The sequence below is a fragment of the Chelonoidis abingdonii genome, chromosome 3, assembly GCF_003597395.2.
Source record: "Chelonoidis abingdonii isolate Lonesome George chromosome 3, CheloAbing_2.0, whole genome shotgun sequence".
Lineage (NCBI taxonomy): Eukaryota > Metazoa > Chordata > Testudines > Testudinidae > Chelonoidis > Chelonoidis abingdonii.
In genome coordinates, this window is record NC_133771.1 from 171,993,314 (window position 1) to 172,017,170 (window position 23,857).

General features: G+C 41.4%; 2 protein-coding genes across 2 annotated transcripts in view; one reads left to right on the forward strand and one right to left on the reverse strand.

Annotated features, from left to right (window-relative positions):
* The window catches only part of RRP15 (ribosomal RNA processing 15 homolog), a 43,174-nt gene extending 19,889 nt beyond the window's left edge, over positions 1-23,285 (forward strand). The window contains exon 5 of the mRNA XM_032786267.1: positions 22,697-23,285. Coding sequence (XP_032642158.1) covers positions 22,697-22,846 — 150 coding nt within the window. The 3' untranslated portion in view covers positions 22,847-23,285. The remainder of the gene's footprint in view (positions 1-22,696) is intronic.
* Positions 16,110-16,486, reverse strand: LOC116828211 (signal peptidase complex subunit 1-like). The gene is given in 2 exon segments (XM_032786268.2): positions 16,110-16,208; positions 16,211-16,486. Coding segments are annotated over 2 exon segments (294 nt in total). The 5' UTR covers positions 16,422-16,486; the 3' UTR covers positions 16,110-16,125.
* Positions 23,286-23,857: the final 572 nt, after the last annotated feature.

Below are 23,857 nucleotides of genomic sequence, written 5' to 3' on the forward strand. Positions count from 1 at the left end.
GTGAAAATGAGGTAGGATCAGAGGCTAAAATAGGGAAAGAACAAGTTAAAAATTACTTACACAAGTTAGTTGTCTTCAAATCACCAGGGCCTGATTAAATACATTTTAGAATACTCTAGGAGCTGATTGAGGAAGTATCTGAGCCATTCGTGATTACCTTCAAAAAGTCATGGAAAACTGAATAAAGTCCAGAGGACTGGAAAAGGGCATATATAGCACCAATCTATAAAAACGGTAATAAGGACAACCTGGGGAATTACAGACCAGTCAGTTTAACTTCACTACCTGGAAAATAATGGAGCAAATAATTTAATCAATTTGCAAACACCTAGGAGATAATAAAGTGATGTTACAGCTGGCATGGATTTGTCAAGAACAAATCATGTCAAACCAACCTAGTAGCTTTCTTTGATAGGGTAACAAGCCTTGTGGATAGAGGGAAGTGATAGATGTGGTATATATTGACTTTAGTAAGGTTTTTAATACTGTCTCACATGACTTTATGCACAAACTAGGGAAATACAACCTAGCTAGAGCTACAATAAGATATAACTGGTTGGAAAACAGTTCCCAGAGAGTAGTTAGCAGTGGTTCACAGTCATACTGGAAGGGCATAATGAGTGGGGTCCCACAGGGATCAGTTCTGGGGCCAGTGCTGTTCAAAATCTTCATCCGTTATTTAGATAATGGCATAGAGAGTTTGCTTACAAAATTTGTGGATGATGCCAAGCCCTGAGGGGTTGCAGGTGCTTTGGAGGATAGGATTAAAATTCAAAATGATCTGGACAAACTGGAGAAATGGTCTGACGTAAATAGGATGAAATTCAGTAAGAACAAATGCAAAGAACTCCACTTAGGAAGGAACAATTGCACACACACAAAATGAGAAATGACTGCCTAAGAAGGAGTACTGCGGAAAGGGATCTTGGGGGTCATAGTGGACCACAAGCTAAATATGAGTCAAAAGTGTAACACTTCAAAAAAGCAAACATCCTTTTGGGATATATTAACAGTAGTATTGTAAGCAAGACACAAGAAGTAATTCTTCTGCTCTATTATGCACTGATTAGGCCTCAGCTGGAGTATTGTGTCCAGTTCTGGGCACCATATTTCAGGAAAGATGTGGACAAATTGGAGAAAGTCCAGAGAAGAGCAACACAAATGATTAAAGGTCTAGAAAACATGACCTATGAGGAAAGATTGAAAAAACCTGGGGTTGTTCTCTCTGGAAAAGAGAAGACCGGAGTGTGTGTGGGTGGGGGGAGGGTTGAGGAGGAGGAGGGGACGGGACATAATTTTCAAGTACATAAAAGGTTGTTTCAAAGAAGAGGGTGAAAAATTGTTCTCCTTAACCTCTGAGGATAGGACAAAAAGCAGTGGGCTTAAATTGCAGCAAGGCATTTTAGGTTGGACATTAGGAAAGATTTCCTAAATGTCTGGGTAGTTAAGCACTGGAATAAATTGCCTAGAGAGGTTGTGGAATCTCCATCACTGGAGAGTTTTAAGAGCAGGGTTAGACAAACACCTCACAGACTTTAAGGCCAGAAGGGACCATCGTGATCATCTAGTCTGACCTCCTGCACTTCGCAGGCCACAGAACCTCACTCACCCACTCCTATAATAGACCCCTAAGCTCTGGCTGAGTTAATGAAGTTGATCATTATTTGAAGACTTCAAATTACAAAAAAATCCACCATTTACATTAGTTCAAACCTGCAAATGACCCAGGCCGTGCCCCATGCTACAGAGGAAGGCAAAAAACCCTGCAAGGTCTCTGCCAATCTGAATCTGGGTAAAATTCCTTCCCATCCCCAAATATGGCAGTCAGTTAGACCGTGAGCATGTGGGCAAGATCCAGCAGTCAGACACCTGGGAAATAATTCTCTGTAGTAACTCAGAGCCCTCTCCATCTAGTGTCCCATCACCAGCCTTTGGAGATATTTGCTGGTAGCAGTTGCAGATTGAGTACATGCCATTGTAGGCAGCCCCATCATACCAATCCCTCCATAAAGGTGTCGAGCTCGGTCTTCAAACCAGTTTGTTTTTTTGCCCCCATTGATTCCCTTGGGAGGCTGTTCCAAAACTTCACTCTGATGGTTGGAAACCTTCACCTGATTTCAGGCCTAAACTTACTGATGGCCAATATCCATTTGTTCTCACTGAGGTGTGTCGGGGGAGGATATGGGCCCCTCTTACTTCTGGGAGCCCTGGGAGACTCTCAGTCCCCTTCAGAGTTTACTGGGTCTCCAGCGCAAGTTTCAGCCTGCTCTCCCTTTGAGTTCCGGGAATCCCCATCCTTCCATGAAGGCCAGAGCCCCAAATGCTGCCAGCCCTTGCTTTGGGGCTGGAGGTGCTCCACAGACTGTTCCCTTCCCAGGGTGGCCCACCTCTGAGTAGAGTAGGTCTCTCCTGTTAACTCCTGCTCCAGTCCTGGCCATGGTTTGCAGGTGTGGAGGGGCTGAGCCAGTCCAGACTAAAGCTGCAGTTTAACTCCTTCTGTGCCAGTGTGGGGTTTATATCGCCCTTCACAGGTGCCCAGGCCCAGGGAATGGCCCCCTATCAGCCCCATGCCTGATGAGGTGGGGCGACCCACTGGCAGCATTGCCTTGGAGGGTGCTGCTCCCATTCCCCCCCCTCCCCCTTTACTGCCACCACAATGCCTGTCACCTTCACTTCCTGAGGGGTGACCCCAGGAGGTGTGTTTTGTTATCCATTTCCCTACCTCCTCCTCCCCCCCACCCTCGGATCCGTTGTGCACCCTCCGTCACTCACATCTGCATCAGGAGACCTCATCTGCCAGTGTCACTGGCAGGATGGGCAAGGATGGTGTCTCTAAGCTCTATTTGCCAGAGGCTGGGAATGGGTGACAGGATGGATCACTTGATGATTACCTGTTCTGTTCATTCCCTCTGAAGCACCTGGCATTGGCCACTGAGCTAGATGGACTATTGGTCTGACACAGTGGGCCGCTCTTATGTTTGTAGTCTCTATCAGGAGTATCTATTCCAGGGGTCCCCAACGCAGTGCCCGCGGGCGCCATAGTGCCTGCAGGGCCATCTAAATACACCTGCGTCCTGTCAGGGATGGAGATAATACTTCAGTCCTGCCTGATTTGTATAGTCACAAATTGTTATTCTAGAACCTTCATTGAACATAGTTTAGTTCACTATAAACAGGGCAGAAGAGAGTCCTGCTCACACTTCACCATTGCAACAGCTCTGCAATAAAAACTACAGTCAAAGTATAGTTTTGTTGGTTAAAGCAAGCAGCTGAGACTTCCAAGATCACACTCAGGAGACCACTGATTAACTCAAAATAAGGCTGACAAATACAGACTAAGCTTTTTACAAAGTATATTTCTAAACAACTCCCATGTTAATTACATACCACTGAGATACCTCTTACCACTTAAGACAATCTTACTGTGAGTAGTACAAATGCAAAGAATCACAGAAATGAGAGGCCATCAAGTCCAGTCATTGTGCTGAGGTAGGACCAAGTTAACCTTAGACCAAAGGTTTGTCCAACCTTTTATTAAAATCTCCAATGATGGGGATTCTACAACAATGTCCCTTGGAAGCCTATTCCAGAGCTTAACTATCCTTATAATTAGAAAGCTTTCCTTAACGTCGAATCATAGAACTGTAGGACAGGATGGGACTTCAAGAGGTCTTGCACTTAAAGTCCCCTGCACTTAAAGTAAAAAGCATAATTTGATTCTTAGACCAAATTGACTTTCCCAGGTGACAACTAGAAAAACCCGTTTAGCCTCTAAACAGAGTAAATTTGCAATGGTATGCAAAAAATTGAAAAACTAAGGTGCTATTTTCAGCCACCTTTTGGCCCTAAGTGTAATTCTGAGACCTTGGTCTGGAGTTGTATTGTGGGCTTCAGGAGATGGAAGAGCTTTGCTACCAAGGTTTCTTCTTCTTCTCTTACTTTTTTGAAACTGAGGTTCATTTTATGAATGCTCCTGGTATTTAGTAAGCAAATCACAAGTGCAGATAATTGCTGGAGGAGATTGGCTGGGGAGTCTAAAAAGCACAAGCTTTGTTTTTGTTTGTTTTGCCGAGTCCCGGTTTTTGAAAAGTTTTAATCCATAAATGTGGCAGTTCTTAGCAATAGCTTGCCATTAGTATTTTCTTTTGCTTCTGAGAATGTTAGTTTGACTCTGTTACCATGACTACATCAGATGCTGCATCACAAATAGATGCAGTATTTTGGGTTGTTTGTTTTTCTAATCAGGTCTGAGGAAAACAAAACCATGTGACACAATAGAAAAACATTTTTCAGATGAAAAGTCAAATATTTTTTAAATAGGTGCAGAAATTTTTGTTTCGCTTCTTTGTTTTGGTTTGGGGATATTTTTTGGTTGTTTTTGTTTAGTTACATACCTTTTATGGGCTTTGTCAAGTCACATTGCCTTGTTCAGGGTCCTGAGGGTACAAATATGAAAATAAACTCCACATCCAGACAACTTGTTGAAGTTGCAAGAATCTCTAGAGCTTTTTGGGTCAAGTAGGATCAGGAGGATCATAACAGGGTTCAAAAAAGAACCAGATAAATTCATGGAGGATAGGTCTATCAATGGCTATTATCCAGGATGGGCAGGGATGGTGTCCCTAGCCTCTGTTTGCCAGAAGCTGGGCATGGGCAATGGGATGGATCACCTGTTGGATTACCTGTTGTGTTCATTACCTCTGGGGCACATGGCATTGGCCACAGACAGAAGACAGGATACTGGGCTAAATGGACCTTTGGTTTGACCTAGTATAGCCGTTCTTATGAGTGTTGATGAAGGCCTAGAACTCTGCTAACAATCTGGGGTTGCTTGCAACCTGTTTTGACCTTTAAAAAGCAGTTGCTTGTTGCAACAAGAAGGCAAAAATATTGCAGAGTAGAGTACGGTGCCAGATCACTGCTGCGGATGTTCGTACTGGCATTTGTTTTCAGCGCGGCAGCCTCTGGCAGTTTTCTGGCAGTATGCGTCGTGAGCATACCATAACTGTCAGCATGTAGTATGCTGCTGTTACAGAAAGCACTTTAAATATAAATCCAAAGTGATAGGAATTAGTTGGGAATAAATAATTTGGCTGGATTTTCTGCAACGTAATGTCAGGAATGACAGCAGCAAGAATTTATTGCAAAAGACTAGTATTTTGAGAGGAGATAACAGTGTACAGTGGATGCCACTTAAAAAACAGCAGGAGTTAACACATTGAGTGTTTGACTTGACTTTGGTATTTCCTACCTGAAGTATAAGAAATAGTGTCAATACCACACTAAAGTCCAATACTGTAACGTAGTAAACCATTGCTTTTTTGGAGGAATGCGCCTATATTTTAGAGTGTTTAATATTCAGGTAAAGTTACAGAGTATGCAACTTGTCCAGGCAGTGAACAGTCTCCTTTAGCCCAATTGACCATGCTTACAGCTGTAGCAAACCTGGAGTAATGTGGTTTGGCAAACTCCTGCAGTAAAGTGAAAATCTCTCTCACCATCCTAGTCCATAGTGATGATCCCAGTGTCAATATGTGAGGATTTTTCCATATGAATTTTAGTTTAGGTTATTGTATAAATCCTTTTATTTATATCAATTTCTCTAGCTGTACATATCTTTTATTATTGCTAACCCACCTGCTGGATCATGTTTGAAGCTCACTTATATTTTGAGTCTAGGTTTTTGTTACAATGGAATTTGATCATACAATTTAAATACTGTATTATAATGCATAGACACAATGGGGCTGAATTCAGGTTGTGTGCCTGTGCAACCTTAATTCTGGCATTTCTGAACTTCTGAGTGCTTGATCTTTTAAGGTAGGTTTTCTTTGTGTGTAATTTCATAAAAAATTTTTAAGCAAACTGGAAAAAAACGAAATTCTATCATGTCAGACTGTGATCTCCACCTTGGGTTATTGGCAAGATTAGGCTATTTCCATCCATAGTACAGTTGTCTGGTGCTTGAGCAAATGGAGTAATTGGCAGCAGTAGAAGGCTGTATTCTTCTGTGTGAACCAGCCACTAGACAGGGGGAGAGACAAACTTAGTTTTATAACTATTTGCTAGACAACAAAGGAATGTTGAGACTCAGCATCCTGAGTTCAGTTCCAGATTCTGGAGGAGAATGTGTTCTGCTGGTTACAAACAGTTCTGCCACTGTCCCCACCCCCTTTCTGCTGTCTTTTGCCCCTTCCTGGCTCCTGCTCTTCCCTCCCCTCTGCATTACAGTCAAGCTATTTCTTCCTCTTTGTGCTGCCTGGGCACCAACAGGGGAGCATCGAGAGTATGAGAGTCTCCTTGCGCTCAGTTCTGATTCCTAACACCAGAATGACCCAGGCTGCTGGGAGAAGGAATTGGAGGGAAGGTCCTGCATGGGATTGAGCATGCTTAATTAGTTGCCTTGTGAGGATGGTACCTGTGCAGTCTGATATCATGTGAGAGCTGTGAGGGATCAGAGCATGGTCAGTGAAGACCAACTATTTGGAATTTTTATCTGCCAAACTTTAACAAGTCTCTATGTAGCTTGTGCAAACTGAGATTTTTTTCTTTCCCAGAGGTTTATAACTTGGCCAAATTAGAATGAATCTCCATGAGAACATCAAAAGGCAAAAGGTGATCTGCTGGCAAATTACAAGTCCCTGCTCCAAAGCAGGAGGGAATTTGAGCTTCTTAGCAAGGTGGTTGTAAGAATTTTTTTTATCATGGGCAAAACAACATTTTTCTCTAATCTCACTCTTGATAATAGCAGAACTGTTTTAACTGAAACTTTGCTTCAAGTTGGATTTTTTGGGGAGACACCTAACATAGAAAATTTCAGCCCAAAGGGTTTGTTTGACAAAGTTATAAGCATCTGAAAACATGGTCTTATAATGAGTAATGTTGGGCAGCTTTAACTATAGGCAGTGCTATTAGCTCCCCCCATAATATAAAAATAAAGTATTTGAGAAGTACGTGCCCTGATACACGTTCATTAGTAATGCAAAGGGGGGCTCCAGTGTTACTTTATTTTCCCAGATGTTGCTGCCAAGCTGGTTTTCAATGAAATTGTGTCTAAAACAGTCACAGGGAGGGGTACATTTGAACAATTTGCGGTATACATCTTCTTTTGATCTTCTGTAAATGCACAATACATAGACATCCAAAATGTCTAATCCTATTAAGACTGCTTTACTGAACTCTCAAACTATGATCTCCAAAGCTATTTTAATGGGAAATATGTCTTGAAGAACTCAAATTGGATGTCTGGTTGTTTTGACTGTGGCTTTAATAGCTCATGGTGTCATGATTGGCTTAGTTGAAGCTTGTCCTTTTAATTTGGACCCTTTTTTTTCCCCCCAACGTTCCTTATTTGCTGTAAGGGGTAGCAGAAATTTGTTCCTTTGTGGATAAATCACTGAGATCACGGATAGTTCTCCAGGTCCTTTTTAGGATGTTTGACTGTCTCTGAATTCCAATTCTTTCAGTTATGTTTGTTTACAGACTTTCCAAACTGTCAAATAGCGCCTTCTCTTTGATTGCATCGAATGATCTTCTGACCATTGGCTAAACTCTAATTGGTAATTAAGTTTTTCTGGTCACTGCTTATACACTTTTATCACTAAATCAGTTTAAAGCCAAGGAAGTTCAACATATTGCCCAAATCTCTAGCAGTAAGCAAATCTCGAAAAGTTTGGAGTGTGGATTTTGTTTCGGTTAAAAAACAAAAGCTGAGCTGCTTGCATGAAGGATTCACTTCTGCAATATTGATCTGAAAGTTTCCCAAAAGCAGACTTTGCTTGAGAGGTTTCTGTCTTTGTTCATAGCAGTTATTGGCAGAACAATGTATGTAGAGAGGAATATATATAAACACTTCAGAACCTTTTATAGAAAGATTTTGTTCTGGAAATAACTGAAGATTTGGTGTAGGTCTTTTATCTGAACTAGTTTGGTTTACCCCATCTGAGTGCTGTCTTTCATAGATTATCTTGGGGAGCAATTTCATCAGCTCTGTATTACTTAGTTTTTTTCGGTGTGATGTATTCTGATTTCTATTTACCATTATACATATATGCTCTTTTGTAAGTATGATGTCTCTGTGCACCTACTCTTTGTTTATTTATGTGGGTAAATGGAAGAGCTCTGTCGTATGAACTGGAAGAACAGTTGGAAGACTGAGCTAAACTTTTTCTTTCATCAAAGAATTTGACAAATTTTTAATGATGGTTTCTGAAAGGACTCTGGCGATTAAAAAAGAAATCACATAATTGAGAGCTTTTTTAAAAACAACTGTGGTTACAGAAAACACCAAAGATGTTTTTAACTGAAAGATTAGAGAGCAATTAACCCTTTTCCAGTTTGTCTGAGCATGTGACATTATTCTGTGTATAGTCAGTTTTATTTCCCCCTTAATAGCCAGTTGGCTTTCCCCTCTTTGCAGGGTAAAAGACCCACACAAGAAAGAATCCCTGCGCCCTCCTCCCCCTCCTCAAAAAAAAAAAAAAAAAAAAAAGTATAAACCCATGAGAATGGGGTGGAAGAGTGGAACAATTGGTGGCAACAAAAGAGAGGGAGGATGGTCCACTGCCTGGGGTGATAGCCTGGAACTCAGAAGTTCACAGTTAAATTCCTTGTTCTGCTCCAGACTTCCTGTGTGACCTTGAGTAAGTCACATAGTCTCACTCTGCCTCTGTTCCCTCTTCGTAAAACGGAGATAATAATGGATAATTCCTACTTCGCAGGTGTGTTCTGAGGATAAATACATTGAAGATATGTGCGGCACTCCCATGCTGTGTTAATGGGTAGAATAAGTAGGGGGTATATTCTCAGATAGATAAGTGAGGGATTTGGGAACAAAGGATAATGCCTGAAACTTCGTAACTTGTTTCTAAAAACTGACTAAATTTCAAATTAACTGCATTCCTTTTAAACAAATCAAAGTCCTGCACTAGCCAGACACTTGTCTTTATTAGCTCTGTGCCTAGGATTAAAAATTACATTGGTCTAAGGCTTGCTGTTAGATGCTGGACCATTGCAAAAATAACACTTCTGTTTAATGCCAGTTTTAAGGCCCATTATCTCACAAAACACCAGGGTTAGACATACTTAATTATTTAGAAATCTGGTTGTTTTTGAATTGTGAACCTTGAAAAATTCATGATATTGATAATCTTTCATTTTTTCTACATTTCCATTCCAAACTGATTTTAATGGTTGCCATCTTGAGGATTGTAAGAGCTAAAATGAGTACTGTGCATCATCTGAAAAAGTCCCATATTTTCCACTTAACTTAGCATTTGTAACTCCTGAAGGTGGAGGCACTGATTGCTTTTATGATGATAGCCGCAGCATAGGACTGAAATAGATGGACAAGCTTTGTTGGGAGAAGGAACTAAAGTGATAGTCCAAAAAGGCCTCGGTTTGCAGACCTTCAGCACCTCCTGCCAAAGCTATGTGTAGGAGGAAGGACCAGATGGGGTTTTGGGTGGTAAAGATTTGCACAGCTATCAAGAAGTTTCCAAGTTATTCACTAACAAAAATTTTGAAACAATAAATTGGGTCACTCTTGAAATTCCAATATTTTATCACTTTGGTAGACCAGTAATCTCATTTCAGGATCCATAAACTTAAGCATTTGCCCTGGACCAGTGGTGGCAGAGGAGGACCTTTTCCAGGCCTGGACCCATTTGATTGCTTTGTCAGGTCACTTCGTTACCTGAAACGCCAAAGGAACTATCATTGCTTTAGTCTTCATCTATTTAGCAAGTGTGTCTGGGATTGACTCTTTTGTGTTTATTGATCAGCCTTGGTAAGAATGGCAGTTGGTATTTGATTATCATTTGCAGAGAGGTTTTAGTGTTTCTTTGGGGTCCCCTCCCATCATTAAACATTCGTATTTATAGTAACTCTTCAGACTTAACATTAATTCACTTTTGGGGAAAAATGTGCTATGGGAACTGCATTTTTAAAAGAGATCTAATTTTTCTAAATGATGATTGGACTATTTCTAACCTAACTGAGCTATGATCATTAAAGCTGTAGCCATTCAAATTTAACAACTAACTTGTGTTATCAGAGTTATGAATTTCAATCAAATTTTCAGTTCCTCTGCGAGACAGATTGCTTGCTTTACAATTTAAGTTCCCTTGGATATGAAAGGTGTATTTTGTCTGTTTTTACAAATATCTGTCTGACCGTTCAGAGTTTTCACTGCAGAACTGATATGCTTGGTCAGCTCCTGAAAAACTCATGTGGACTTCACTGGTAGTTGGAGGAGGCCTTCAATCTGTGCAGTATTCTCACTTTGGGAGTAGATCCTCAATTTCCAACAGCCACCATTTCAAGCAGTGAATATCTTAGATGTAATGTTTTGATGATTAAAGTTATTAATTTTTCATCTTCATAGGGAATGGAAACTACTATATCGGAGTTTCTCAAACTGGGGTCGCTGCTTGTGTAGGGAAAGCCCCTGGCAGGCCAGGATGGTTTGTTTACGTGCCCTGTCTGCAGGTCTGGCTGATCACGGCTCCCATTGGCCGCAGATCGCTGCTCCGGGCCAATGGGAGCAGTGATCCGCGGCCAGTGGGAGCCGTGACGGGAGCAGCGATCTGCGGCCAGTGGGAGTCGTGATCGGCCGGACCTGCGGATGGGGCAGGTAAACAAACCGGCCTGGCCCACCAGGGGCTTTCCCTACACAAGCTGTGACCCCAGTTTGAGAAACCCTGCATGATACGCTCTAATAGTCTCTATCCATTAACTTAACTTAGGTTTGTTTTTGTTTTTTTAAACTTTTAGATTACTTTAATTTCCACTGGTTAAATTCATCACCCTCAAATTGTCTAAAACTCTGCAGCTTGTGTGTTTACTCTCAGTTGGATCTGGATAATGCTCTTTTTGACTGTGTTCCTGGCTAACTTCCTTTTTCATATAAAGCCCGTACCTTATAGTTTCCAGAAATTTGTTGGCACCCAAACCAATCTGATGCTGCTTGAATTGCACAATGTTTGACAAAACATATGACAAAATTCTAATCTGACTCTAGAATGTTTATCTAGATAAGATTTAATTTTAAAAGCAATAATACGTATTATTTGTATATGGTAGCGTCTGGAAGCTCCAGTCATGGACCAGGACCCCTTTTGACTCTGAATTTCCCCACCCCCAGATCTATTTTTATGCAGCAATCTGTGCATTGGGAGGTCACATGGGGGATGCTGTATAAAGTTTGGGTTCAGTGTTCATCCTTGAACTCTAATTCTGGCCTGATTTTAACTGTCACTATAGTCCGGTATCATTTGATCCCATGACACTTGAGAACACAGTAATTTCATGAGTATGTTACTCTATCTCACAGAACATTAGTTTAAAATATTAACAGAAAATAGGAACTGTGATACCTCTTATACCTGTAATGCTTCTTAGATACCTATAAAATATCACACACATTGCATTTCACTAAATCAGGCTTGTTTTCAGGTGTTTCTGCATTGGATACATGAGATTAATATAAAAAAAACCTGATTACATTTTGCTAGACAACTTTCAAATATCTTGTGGGCTATTGTGTTTGTAAGTAAAATGGTTTGTCATGAAAGAAATGAGAATGACAAGACTATTCAACCTAAAATTATAATTTAAAGATGTATCAGCTTCAAGAACACTTCTTAATTCTTTTTATCAAGTATTGTTCCATGTAGCACCTAAAATGACTATAATTGAAAGAGATTAAAAGACCAGCACCTGTCCAATTAGTTTAGCATATATTTTACTAACTTTGTATATAGTCAGTTTCACAATATCTGCTCCCCCTTCCTCTTTTCTTAGTACCTTCCCTTCCTCATTACAGCAAGTTTGTGTGGGGGTTTTAAACAGTAATACAGGGGAGAAACCCATGTTTAAAATAGGAAAAGTGACTGTAAAATCATGAATTTTCAGAAGGTTTATTACCTGAAACTGCTTTGAATGCTTTCTTTTTATAACTGATTAGATTTCAGGTTGATTATGTTCCTTTTAAAAGTCATATGCTTTCCAAAACACACGTATATTGTGCATAGTATAATCCGGAACCCAAATTTATGTTTTTTTCCTGGGCAGCTCCTAGTTATAATACTGCCATGTCTTTCCCCACTACTTTCAACAGGTATATGTGAATCTCTTTGCCAACATGTCTGTCTGTTGTCTTGCAGCAGCATGTGGTAAAATTCTTCTTGCAATGGAAAGAATTCCCAGATGGCTGCTATCAGAAATGGAATGCCCCAAACTCTGCAAAGCACCAAAATTTCCAGCCAAAAACCAGGCCCCTCCTAACTCTATTTTTTTCTTCTAATGTCTTTTACATCTTGTGGTACAAATGCTCTTGAAACTCATTGGGTTTCTTTTACTAGGACTAAACAAAGCTCTTTTTTTTCCCCCACATAAATAGCTTAAAATATAAATGACTTTTACAGTCAAGTGTTAGGTAATGATATTAGAGAATGAGGTTGCTGTTGATTTCTTTTTTTCACTAAAGCCCAGGTGAATGTTTATTTTCAGAATTTATGTAATTCAGTTCTGGGCTTTATTAGGTTAGCATGTATTCAAACCTCTGTGCATGCCAACCCAAGCATTCCTTCTTATTTACACATCCACCTTCACAATAAACCCTAGAAAAGGTTGTAGGGATAGGGGGATTACTCACTCAGGTTGCTGAACTATGGAATGCTCTTCCAGTTGTGCCCAAAATGCAAATCAATGTTTGTTGAGCCCAAGTTTCCCCTCTCACCAGTAACTCCAATGTTTTACCCATGTAAAAGTTTGAATATTAACATCTGGAATCCATATGCTGTAAACAATTGATTGTAATGGTTGTTAACTGGAAATGGCCTTGCAGATTTTAGCCTACACAGCCTGGGTAGAGCTGTGAATAAATGAGATTGTGTATTGCTCCTAAAGTCAACAGCATAGATCTATCTCAAATACTCAGTTGTATTTCAATTTAGTCACTCTAACTTGAAGTCCAGGAGAAGTGTGAATGTGTGTTGAATGACATGCTTATCATTAGGAGTAAGTGTTTGTGAAATTACCCTGGAGCAGAACAGGCACCTGTTGTACAACTGGCATGTTCTACAAGCTTTCACTTTAAAATACTTTCCTAAACCAAATTAATGTGGACTGTGTTGTTCAGAGAATGTAATTTACCCTGTTACGACAATTTTTGTATGAAGGGAGTGTTTGTGAAAGTTGCCAGATTGAGAGTCCAAGATGCTAACAGGACAGAATAACATAAAACATAGTTTATAAAGTCTTCAGAACAACGATATTACTTCTGTGTCTGTTCCAGATCATGCATATTTATGATGCTTTATTATAGATGAAGTTGGTATCAACACCAATATTTTTCCATTATAAGCCTCTTTTTCAATCGCTTCTTATATTGCCAATTTTTAATTGTTTGGGCTGCAATTTTCCTTACATGTTCTCTGCCTCAGGAGAATTTTTTTAAAGCTTCAGTGAAAAATCTTAGATATTCCAGAGAATAAGGTTAGAAAGAGTAGATAGTTTTGGCAATGTTAAAAAAAAAATAAATGTTTCCAACTGTGTCTTTGAAGAGCTTTAGCACTTTTGACGTTGAGAGCAGGAACTTGAAATTTAGCAGGGAAATTGTTGTCAGAGTCAGAAGTGCCTTTTATTATTTTCTTAGAAATCCACCCGATTTATCCCAAGTTACAAACATCTGAAAATCACCATTTGCCCTTGTTCAGTAGAGCTTATTCGAGTTGGCTGCTAAAATCACTGAACATTCTGTCCACATGGGACATACTCGCCTATCCCAGAGTTTGACTTCTACACAGAAACGGCAGCATCAGCCAGCCCTTTTTGCTTAAGGGAAGGAGTGCTGTGCCAGGAGTCAAGAAGAGATTAATTCTAGGGCTTGTCTATACTTAAAATTCTACAGCAGCAGCACTTTGGTATAGACACTACCTATGCCGACGAGAGGGATTCTTTTGTCAGGAGAGGTAATCCACCTCTCGGAGAGGTGGTAGCTAGGTGGATGGAAGAATTCTACCGTCCACCTAGTGCTGTCTATACGGGGACGTAGGTCGACTTAGCTACGCCATTCAGGGGTGTGGATTTTTCACACCCCAAACAATGTTGTTATGCTGCCCTAATTTTCTAGCGTAGACCAGGCTGTACTCTCAGATCTTCTACTTTTTGGTGTTCATAATTCCATGTACTTACATCTCTTCGTGTTGAGCAAAGTCTCAGATCCCTATCTTGAAAGTCTGGTAGTTCTAATTCCTCGCATTTTACAGATGGGGTATCAGAGATACCACACAAGGTCACTTTGAACAGAGTGTGTAATTAGAATATGATCTCCACTATAGCTACCCAAGCCTTATCCACTCGTCCACACATGGCTTTTCAAAACAGCTGGCCTGGATTTATATGCTTAGGTGGGCTGTTGTTAACTGCTAAACCCATTCACTAGAGCCAGGAGTGGATCCCAGTATTTATAATTTCCAACGTTCTCCTGCTGTCTAGCAAAATGTGTCTTGTTCCCCTCAAGTGACTGGTCCATACAGAGGTTAATGCTCTACTGCTTCTTCAGGCACTCCTTTAGCTGAAGTGGAAGGATTTTTTTTTTTACTGTAATTTAAAGGTCCTGGGTTCCAACTCTGCTAATGATAGACCCAGAAAAGGGTTCCATATAAGGGAATTTCCTCAGTTTTCTGTTTGGTTGGTTGGTTGGTTTGTTTGTTTTTGGGGGGGGAGGCTAAAACCTTAAAATAATCAAAAACAAATCTGTGTTTAAAGGAATGTTGTAGCTGCAGAGTCAAGCACTCAGAAATTAAGAAACACCAGAATTAAGGTTGCCTCTGAAACCTCACTTTGACCAGTTTGTGCATATGCATTATGATCGTTTTAAATTACATGATCATTACTTGTTCCAGCGGGATGCCTGCTTCATTCAGTGCACAATCTGGACAGTGAAGAGGCAGAGGGTTGTAAGAAAAGAACAGTGTTCTTCAGTGGTAAAGGCAACATGATTTCTGATTCTACCATATACTTTCTATGTGATGTTGCATAAGACTGTGGTGCGTTGGTACAGGTTAAGATTGCATAGACCAGTGCTTCTCAAAGCTGGTCCGCCGCTTGTTCAGGGAAAGCCCCTGGCAGTCCGGGCCGGTTTGTTTACCTGCCGCGTCCTCAGGTTTGGCCGATTGCGGCTCCCACTGGCCACAGTTTGCTGCTCCAGGCCAATGGGGGTTGTGGGAAGGGCGGCTAGCACATCCCTCAGCCCACGCCTCTTCCTGCAGCCCCCATTGGCCTGGAGCGGCGAATCGTGGCCAGTGGGAGCTGCGATCGGCTGGACCTGCGGATGCGGCAGGTAAACAAACCGGCCTGGACTGCCAGGGGCTTTCCCTGAACAAGCGGCGGCCCGACTTTGAGAAGCACTGGCATAGACAACCATAGTACTGGCATTGCCTAACTTTGGAGTGCTTGACTTTGCAACCTTAATTTTCCTAAAACATAGGGTTTTCTTTGTATGTATTAAGCAACATGGCACAGGTAGTGTCAGTGCAGACTTTCCCACACTGAACTGTTGATGTCCCTCATTCCTGTCCAGGAGCAGTTACTCTTAGGGGGGAAAAGAGAAGTTCCAGTCTCCTTCGCCATTCAAAATTTTCCCTGTCTCAGGCCTTGACTACACTGGCGCTTTACAGCGCTGCAACTTACTCGCTCAGGGGTGTGAAAAAAACATCCCCCTGAGCGCTGCAAGATACAGCGCTGTAAAGCGCCAGTGTAAACAGTGCCACAGCGCTGGGAGCGCGGCTCGCAGCGCTGCAAGCTAAACCCCATCAGGATGTAGAGTACGTGCAGCGGTGGGGGAGAGCTCTCCCAGCGCTGGCACTGCAACCACACTCGCACTGCTTTGAAGTTTCAAGTGTAACCATACCCTTACAATGCCAACAGGGTGCCAGTCATGATAGTGATTACTGTGGAGTGTGTATGCAAATACCAATTAACCAGGAAAGCTTTGCCACAACTAAATACTATTTAAATAATAAATGCTAGTTATTGTTTTTTTAGGTTTTTTTTTATCATCATAGAAACCTTTAATGAAGCAAAATTCTCCAAAGTTCACATTATGAGGGTTCATATTCTTCAACTTTGAGTATGCCTTTTCAGTCCTCTCCTCAATGGCTTCTTATCTTCTGTTCCCGACTCTTGGACAGGTAGCCATTGCAGCGGTACATAGGCCATGGAGGGAGTGTTAGGAGGCATGATAAAGCAAACCCAGCAATAACTATATAGACAGCCCAATCAAACTGTTCAGCGACGTAGCCATAGATAAAACCAATTACTGCAGAAACAAGAATGATCCCTTGAAAAATCTGTTCTGCTAGTTTTTGACCCTTGTAGTCCATCTGGGTGGGGATGGAACCGAATACATCCAGCATGGTGCTAGCGATGGAATTCACCTCGCCGGCTGCTTCCCCACTCTCGCTGCTCTCCTTGGAATTGCCCGCCCCGCCCTGAGAATCGCAGGCCTCGGAGATGCTCCCAGCCTCCAAAAGGGAAACTTCAGAAGTGTCCTGAGAGCCAAAGCCAGCCCTGGCCTGGGAGGTGGAGGCCTCAGTGGCACCGGCCTTGGAGGAGGAGGGAGGTGAGGTCTCGTGGGCGGCAACCTCCCTGCCGGACTGGCTAGCCCACGTCGACACTCCACCAGTGGCAGCTGAGTAGCGGGTCCGAGTCTGGAAGGTAGGCGCTGAGCTGGCCTGATAGAAAATTATTTGTAAGCTTCTCTCCAGTACTCCTATTCTACCAGGACCCCAGACAACACAAACTATGGTCAGACAGCTAATTCCAGTAGTGGATTCAGAAATGTCAAACGTATCAAATGACTTTTGTCAATTACATTTCACAGTTCTTTCATGGCAGTCAGTGTTGCCTGTTTCAAGCTTTCAGACTGCTGTCTTGAGCTTAATGGGTGCAATTGGAGATGTAGTTTGAATTAATTACGCTTTAAGACAAAAATGTAAAAAAAAAAAAAATTCTCTAGATGTAAAGCTATTGCTTAAAAATGTTTATATTAGAAATTCCTTCCTTGACAAGTACAAATAAACACTTACTGTAGGTGAAAGGTAATGTGAGAGTGATGTCAGTGCAGTGTCTGGCAGTTCATCTTTGATTATAAAGTGAAGGCAAGGGAAACTCAGTATGTTGGTTATAATTCCCAGGCTTGCAAAATGCCTGTTAATGTTCTGCACTTCCAGATAAGGGTATGAATGTGCTTTACACCAGGGGTGGGGAACCTTTTTTGTGTCGGGGCCATTGACCCACCGAAAAAATAAATGGCAGGCTACACATGTTCAACTCACCTGCTGGGCGGTGGGGGGGAGGAGGAGCGCTTGGGGCTTCCGGCACTCGTGGCTCCAACCCCACACACACGAAGTCCCGAACCTCTGCGCGCGCGCGCGCGCTCTCTCTCTCTCACACACACACACGATGGGGCTGGAACCATGAGTGCTGGCTCGCCCCACCGAGGGGGGAAGCCCCAAGCCTTCGCACCCCGCGTAGGCTGCTGGTTGCCCACCCCTGCTTTACACACACAGCCTCACAACTTCCATGTGAGATAGGTTATTGTTTTTGCAGATGGGGACACTGAGGCAGATAGAAGTTAAGTGACTTACCAAAAGTTTCAGTATGAGTTAGTGGAAGAGCAGGGAGTAGAACCAATATTCTTACTCTGTCATGGGTTCTCACTGCAGGAGTTCACTCCCACCAAGAACTATACTTTTGCTGATGTTGTCTCATCCTACAGGATTTAGAATCTTTCCTTTCTTTTGCCTTTAAAAATACTGTATCAGTTGAATGACTGTGCTTTCCTCATTCACTTAAACGTAGTTTCTGGCACACTAGTTATTCTAATTGTATTTGCCAGGAGCGAGTTACATAACATGTATTGGTACAAGCAGTAAAAACAACGGCTAAAAGCAGAGGAATGCTCAGTTCTAAATTCCATAATTACTTCATCACAAATATACAGATCTCTGCTGTGGTGGCATGGAGGCTGCACGGAGCTTGTTACTGCACTGGCCCCACGACACCCAAAAATTAGATGCGAAGGCCATATTGCTGTGTTGTGCTGTACAGAGTGACATCCATTAATGATTATGTCCTCCTAGTCTTTTGGACCCTGACTTTATTCATTTTTCAAGACTTGGCTGGCAAGATTCAGCTCACTGTGGGTAAGTCTGAGCTCAGGTGATTGGCACTCACAGCTGATCCGCGCTGGGAACTTACATCAGCATAGCTGTGTCCCTCCAGTGTGAAAAATCTGCACCCCTGAGAGACGTGCTGCCCTAATCCCATGTGTTAACAGTGCTGGGTCGACAGAAGAATTCTTCCATCAACCTAGCTACTGCCTCTCTGGGCGGTGGATTAACTTCGCTGATGGGATAACCCTTCCTGTTGGCCTAGGTAGGGTCTACACTGAAGTGCTACAGTGACTCAGCTGCTGCAGTGCAGCTGTGCTGTTGTAGAGGTTTGTGTGGGCATTCCCTCGGACTTAGCCTAGCCTAGGTGGAGCATCCTCTCTGCAAAGTGGACCCATGCCAGACCAGTTTGGTTGGATTCACACTAGTAGTGTGCTCATGGATGAGGGGCTCTAGAAAAGATGTGGAGGGGGTTGGCTGTCTTTTAGTGTTTTTCAGTTGACCATAAGTGCAGCTGCTGTCCTGGTACAGAAACATATCTGGTTTTGGAAACAGAATAGGGTCAGTCTGGGTGCTCTGGTGAGATAGAGGTCATCCCACTGCACTAAGAACTGCTGACTTAGCTTGTGTCCAGTGTGGTGTTGGCTGCCCAGATGTATTCTCAACGCTTCAAGCCAATGTGAACATTTATCTTGTTTGCATGTCCGATATCTTTTATAATGTGCCCATGTTGTGCAAGCAAGCAAGTTTCCAAGAGATGCTGTGGATTAGATTGCCTTTATCAATTAATCCATGCAATACTTCTGAATATTATTGGTGAAAATATAAGAAGCCATATATGACACGTTCTCCAGCCTCTTCCATCTTTTAAAGTGATAAAGGGGCCCCTGTTGCAACTGTGGAGTAAAACAAAATAACTTGAACATCACTAGGAAACAGCGATTCTTCAAATGTATTACTTTATATATACACATTGTTCTAGTCTCCTGAATGTCATAACCTGTTCGAAAAACAGTTTGCTCTACAGATGTGAAGCCCTTGCCTCTCCAAAACAGTCCTTTTGTGTAGCACTACCCGCTAATGTTTACACACAGTTTTTTGTTTTCATTTGGGGATGTTCAGAAGGGACTTCAATACCGTAGTAAAATCTGGAAGATGTGGATGAACAGCTGAGAGAAAGCTCAAAGCAATCATGTGGAATGAAAGCTGGTTTACTTGGCAAGTGCCAAGAATCAGTTTGTTTTTACTTCGATGAAACTAGATTATGGTATTAAAAACCCTAAGACATGAACATTCTTGCGTAGATAAAGCATGTGATGAAATTAAACTTGAACTAACTGCTAAGTATATGCAGATTTACTGCACATTTTCCGAGGACTTAATTTTGTTTGTTTGATATTACAACAGCAAATAGGTCAGTCTTGTATTTTCTTCAGTCTTCATTGACCCCTTTGCTTTTTCCTTCCTGCGGTAGAAGTGCCCCACCATTAAGTGGGATGAACATGGGTTTTCTCCTAGTGGTAATATATTTAAAATTGATAAACCACCTGAAAGTAAATGTTCATCTTCCAGATTGAGACCTGCTGCTGCTTTCTAACTCTTTAGTTCATGCTTGTGCAAGTCTCTAATCAAACTTTACAAATAATTCATTTACACAAGAGATGGTAGCTATACTGAAGTTTACCATCTGGTTTTTGTTGAAGTCCTATTTTCACCCAGGTGTTGTTGTTCAGTTGGCTGAGCCAAAAGGAGGCCCACTGGCTTGCTGAAGGTCAGATGATACTGGATTTGAATACAGGCTTTTCTCATTCCTAGCCCTTTGCTCTAATCCCCTAGAACTCACTGCTGCTGCCTCTTGTCCTTTATCTTTTTAAACGCACAATGTGTATTAAAATGTAGTAATCGTTTTCTGTTGCATTTTTCTTTAGCAAAAGCAGCTTATTGGAAAAACAAGCTGGATTTTTTCCATTGAGTATTTAGAGTTTTACTTCAGTGCTATATCCAGACTGTGGTGGTTATTAAATGGGTTTAGCAAAGAAGGTTTTGTGAGTGGTTTCTTTTATCATTTTAGCCTCTCTTCCCTGACAGGGTAGATGATGAGATTTAAAACAGCTGGGGCCCAGTCAAGCCCCAAATTATCTCGGGAACAGTTTTCTTTTTAAACTGTTCTTGTGCATTCTGGCTATCGGCCAAAGCGAACACCACTCTGTCTTCTGGGCAGAGCTCTTCTGCAAGCAGCCGTAGAGGAGCCCACCCTGCTTGCAGACAAAAGAGACTCTTGGTATGGCCACTTGAGACTTTTATTACCCAGAGTTCATCGATGTTTGTATCCTGGAACAGACATTTGTGAAATATCCAAATTAGTCTTTAGCAGTTTATTAACTGCCTTGAGTTAATTGGAAATCATTAAGGCAAGGTGAAAGAGTCTGATATAGACAAACACTGCAGTAGGTGGAGGTCAGGTCTGATCTGCACACACTTCTTTGTACTAATATAACTGTTCAGGAGGAGTGTTTCTTTTACTGATCTAGTTATACCTAGTACAAGCCCTAGTTATGCTGGGATAAAGGGGCCTATTCCCCTTCCCATATGGGAATAATTTATACCAAGAACTGAGCCCATGCTGTAGGGGAAGCAGGTAGTACCGATTCCATACTGCAGTGTAGTTACTGTAGTGCAACTTCTGTGTGTAGCCAAGCCCTCTGTGGAGTTAATCCACTTCTCTGGAGGCCAGTTGCCATAAGAGTAGGTGGAATCAGAGAAGAGGATGTTGCTGATTCTATGGTAGCTAGAGATGGGAGAACTACTCCTTGGAATAGGAAGTTGTGGAAGAAGATGTAAAGGCCATAAGGCGTCCAAGCAGCAGCTGCAGAGGGTACTTTTTTCTGGATTGGGCTTTCAGAAACTATTTTGAGATGGGTGTGAAATAATAAAATAACCAGTCTTATGAGAGGCATCTTTTTAATACAAGTGCAGGACAAGTTGTAATTCTAGATGAATGCTTCTGGTTTTTCACATCCATTAGCTTAAAGATCTCGCTCTTTCTGGGACAGATTTGTGTTCCCATAACTTGTATTTATTATGCAGAAATGCTTTCTTGCTAGTCTTTTTATATGTGTGCTCTTTACTAACTGACCTGAGTTCTCCAGTCTCTCTTTCCCAGGGCACTAAATCCTTATAATCTCCGTTTGCTTTCTCCCTGAGATCACATGAAAGTAGGCTTACGCATATTGTGTTCATCTAGAAATGCACTGGAACAAGGGAAAAGCATGCATAAATTTGAAGAGACTGACTATGTGCTGTAGGCAGAGCAACAACCGTCAAGCTGTTTATCTCATAGTATTCTCATTTCAATTAATTCCTTGTGACAAGATTTGTTTAAGAAGATAGTATTAATCTTGCCGTATCCCAGAGCACGTTACCACAATGTTATGTGTTCGCTCTGTACACACCATACAGCATCATGGAAGTGCAAGCGCTGAGAGGATGACCGTTTACTAGTCAGTAGAGCAGTGCAGAGGGAGAAGATATTTTTAGCCAGGGACAGCAGGGAAAACCCCTACTTTTTATGTTTGTCTGTACAATCTCATCTCAGTGGTAAACTGCATGTTACTCCTTTACGCCAAGCAGATATCGAGCCATGTTGTTCCTTGAAATATTTCACACTGGAGACTTAGATCACTAAACTCCCACTCTAGTACATGGAACAGTTTTGAGTGATTATCTTCAATAACAGGATATAGGTACAAATTTGTATAAACTGTGTTGCTTAAATTATTTCCACAAGGTGGTGCTGTTGCACCATCTGTGTTTTACCACATAATCTTTGGAGTTCTGCTGCCTCCCAATACGTGAAATAAGCTAACCAAAACTCCTTGTCACCCTTCTTTTTATTAACCCCTGAGCCTTTAAATATTGCCTCAGTTAAACCATTTTCATGCAGAAGCAAATTTGGAATCAAGGTGCTGTTGGCTTGCTGACCATAGATCAAATTTCCATTTCTTTTGGAAGCATCTTTGTACCATATGCAGGCCCAGGTAGTGAGGCAATAATAACCCACATAAAGGGGATTTGGTGCACAAATCACAAAATATGTTAAATGTTAAATTTGTTTTTTACAAAGCTTTTATTAAATCCATATTTGTATTGCAGAAATGTGCCAAAAATGTTCTAATGAAACAGCACCTGGGGGTTAATAAATGATATCATGAGTCCATTTTGATTGCCAAAGATGATTTTACTAAAGGAAGCCATGCCCAGGGTTGACTGTGTTTAGTCCATGAAAAATAATTGTTTTGTTTCCATATTTCTTTTATTGCTGTCAAGTTTTTTATAATTCACTTGCATGCTTGTTTGCATTGAAAGCAAATGAAGTCAGCCCTCAGTTTGTCTGTGTCTTTGCATACATTGTAAACGTGGGTTTGGGGAGTGGGAGCGGGTGTTGTGGAGGATCGGAATCCTTCAGACTGTCTGATTTTCCTCGTTCACCTTTTTGGTTTTTATTTTATCCTAATCAGGGTGAAGTGAAACCTGATGAAGAGCCAGCATGGAACATACTCCGTGACAATTTTATGATGGGAGCATCTATGAAAGACTGGGATAAAGAGAGTGACAGGGAAAGCACCACTGGACAAGATGGACTAAGGCAGGATAGTGAAAGTGACTGATGGAGGAAATAAAAGAACATTCAAGATAAAATGTTAGTTTACTTGAATAAAAAGCTCTACATTCTGTGAATGCACAGCTTTTGGGGATTGTAGTGATGCCTATTTTAAGGAAAGCAAAGACATCCTTAGGTTTGGGTGTGGCTTCTTTCCTCATTCGCTTCACACTTTTATTTACCAAAACTTCACTCCCTATACCGAAATCCTGAAATATTTTCCAAAACATGTATAATTTTCAACATATTTCCAAAACATTTTGTACAGTCAAAATAGTGGCACCTGCCCAATGAAAGATATGTTTTGCCAAGGTCATTAAAAAGTGAATACATTGGTCATGGCTATTGACGTATTATTGTGCCTGCATTTCCAAAGCTAGGTTGCACCTTGAAAAGGTGTCAGCAATTTGTAAAAGAAATGACTTACAATAAACATAAAAATTCCATCACCTTGTAAAGTTACTGGTCTCTTGTAGAGTCTGCAGTCCTTTGGCCAAGAAAGATTTTGTAGATAATAAAGAAAGCTAAGCACTAGTGTCATAGTACTGGTCTCTGAGCATTGATTTTGTGGGAAAAAGTCATAGAAACTTAATTTAAAAAAAGAAACTGAGCCTTATACTGATGTCATCTCTTTATATTTTCCCTTTATTTTTTTGCAAGTCTTAAGTTAATCTCAGTACGAGACTGGTGGGAGAGGAAAGGGGCCCTCACTTTTTATTTTATTTTTTTACAATAAATAAAACTTGGGGGGCCAATGTTGAGATTTGAATGTTCCACATTCAGAAAGGAACCTCACCTGCGAGGTCCATGGCATAATTGATGTGACAACTGTACAGCTTGATTAATTAATGGTTTTATGAAGTGCTGTCTGCATGGTGTTGAATTGTGTCAAGGAATATTCACTGCTCTGAATTGCTTTTATATGAGGGGAAGATTCTCAGCTGGAGTTCATCATAGGACCTAGCCAGTTTACCCCGTTGGTAATCCAGTCCTTAAGGTACAATGGGTACAGTACATA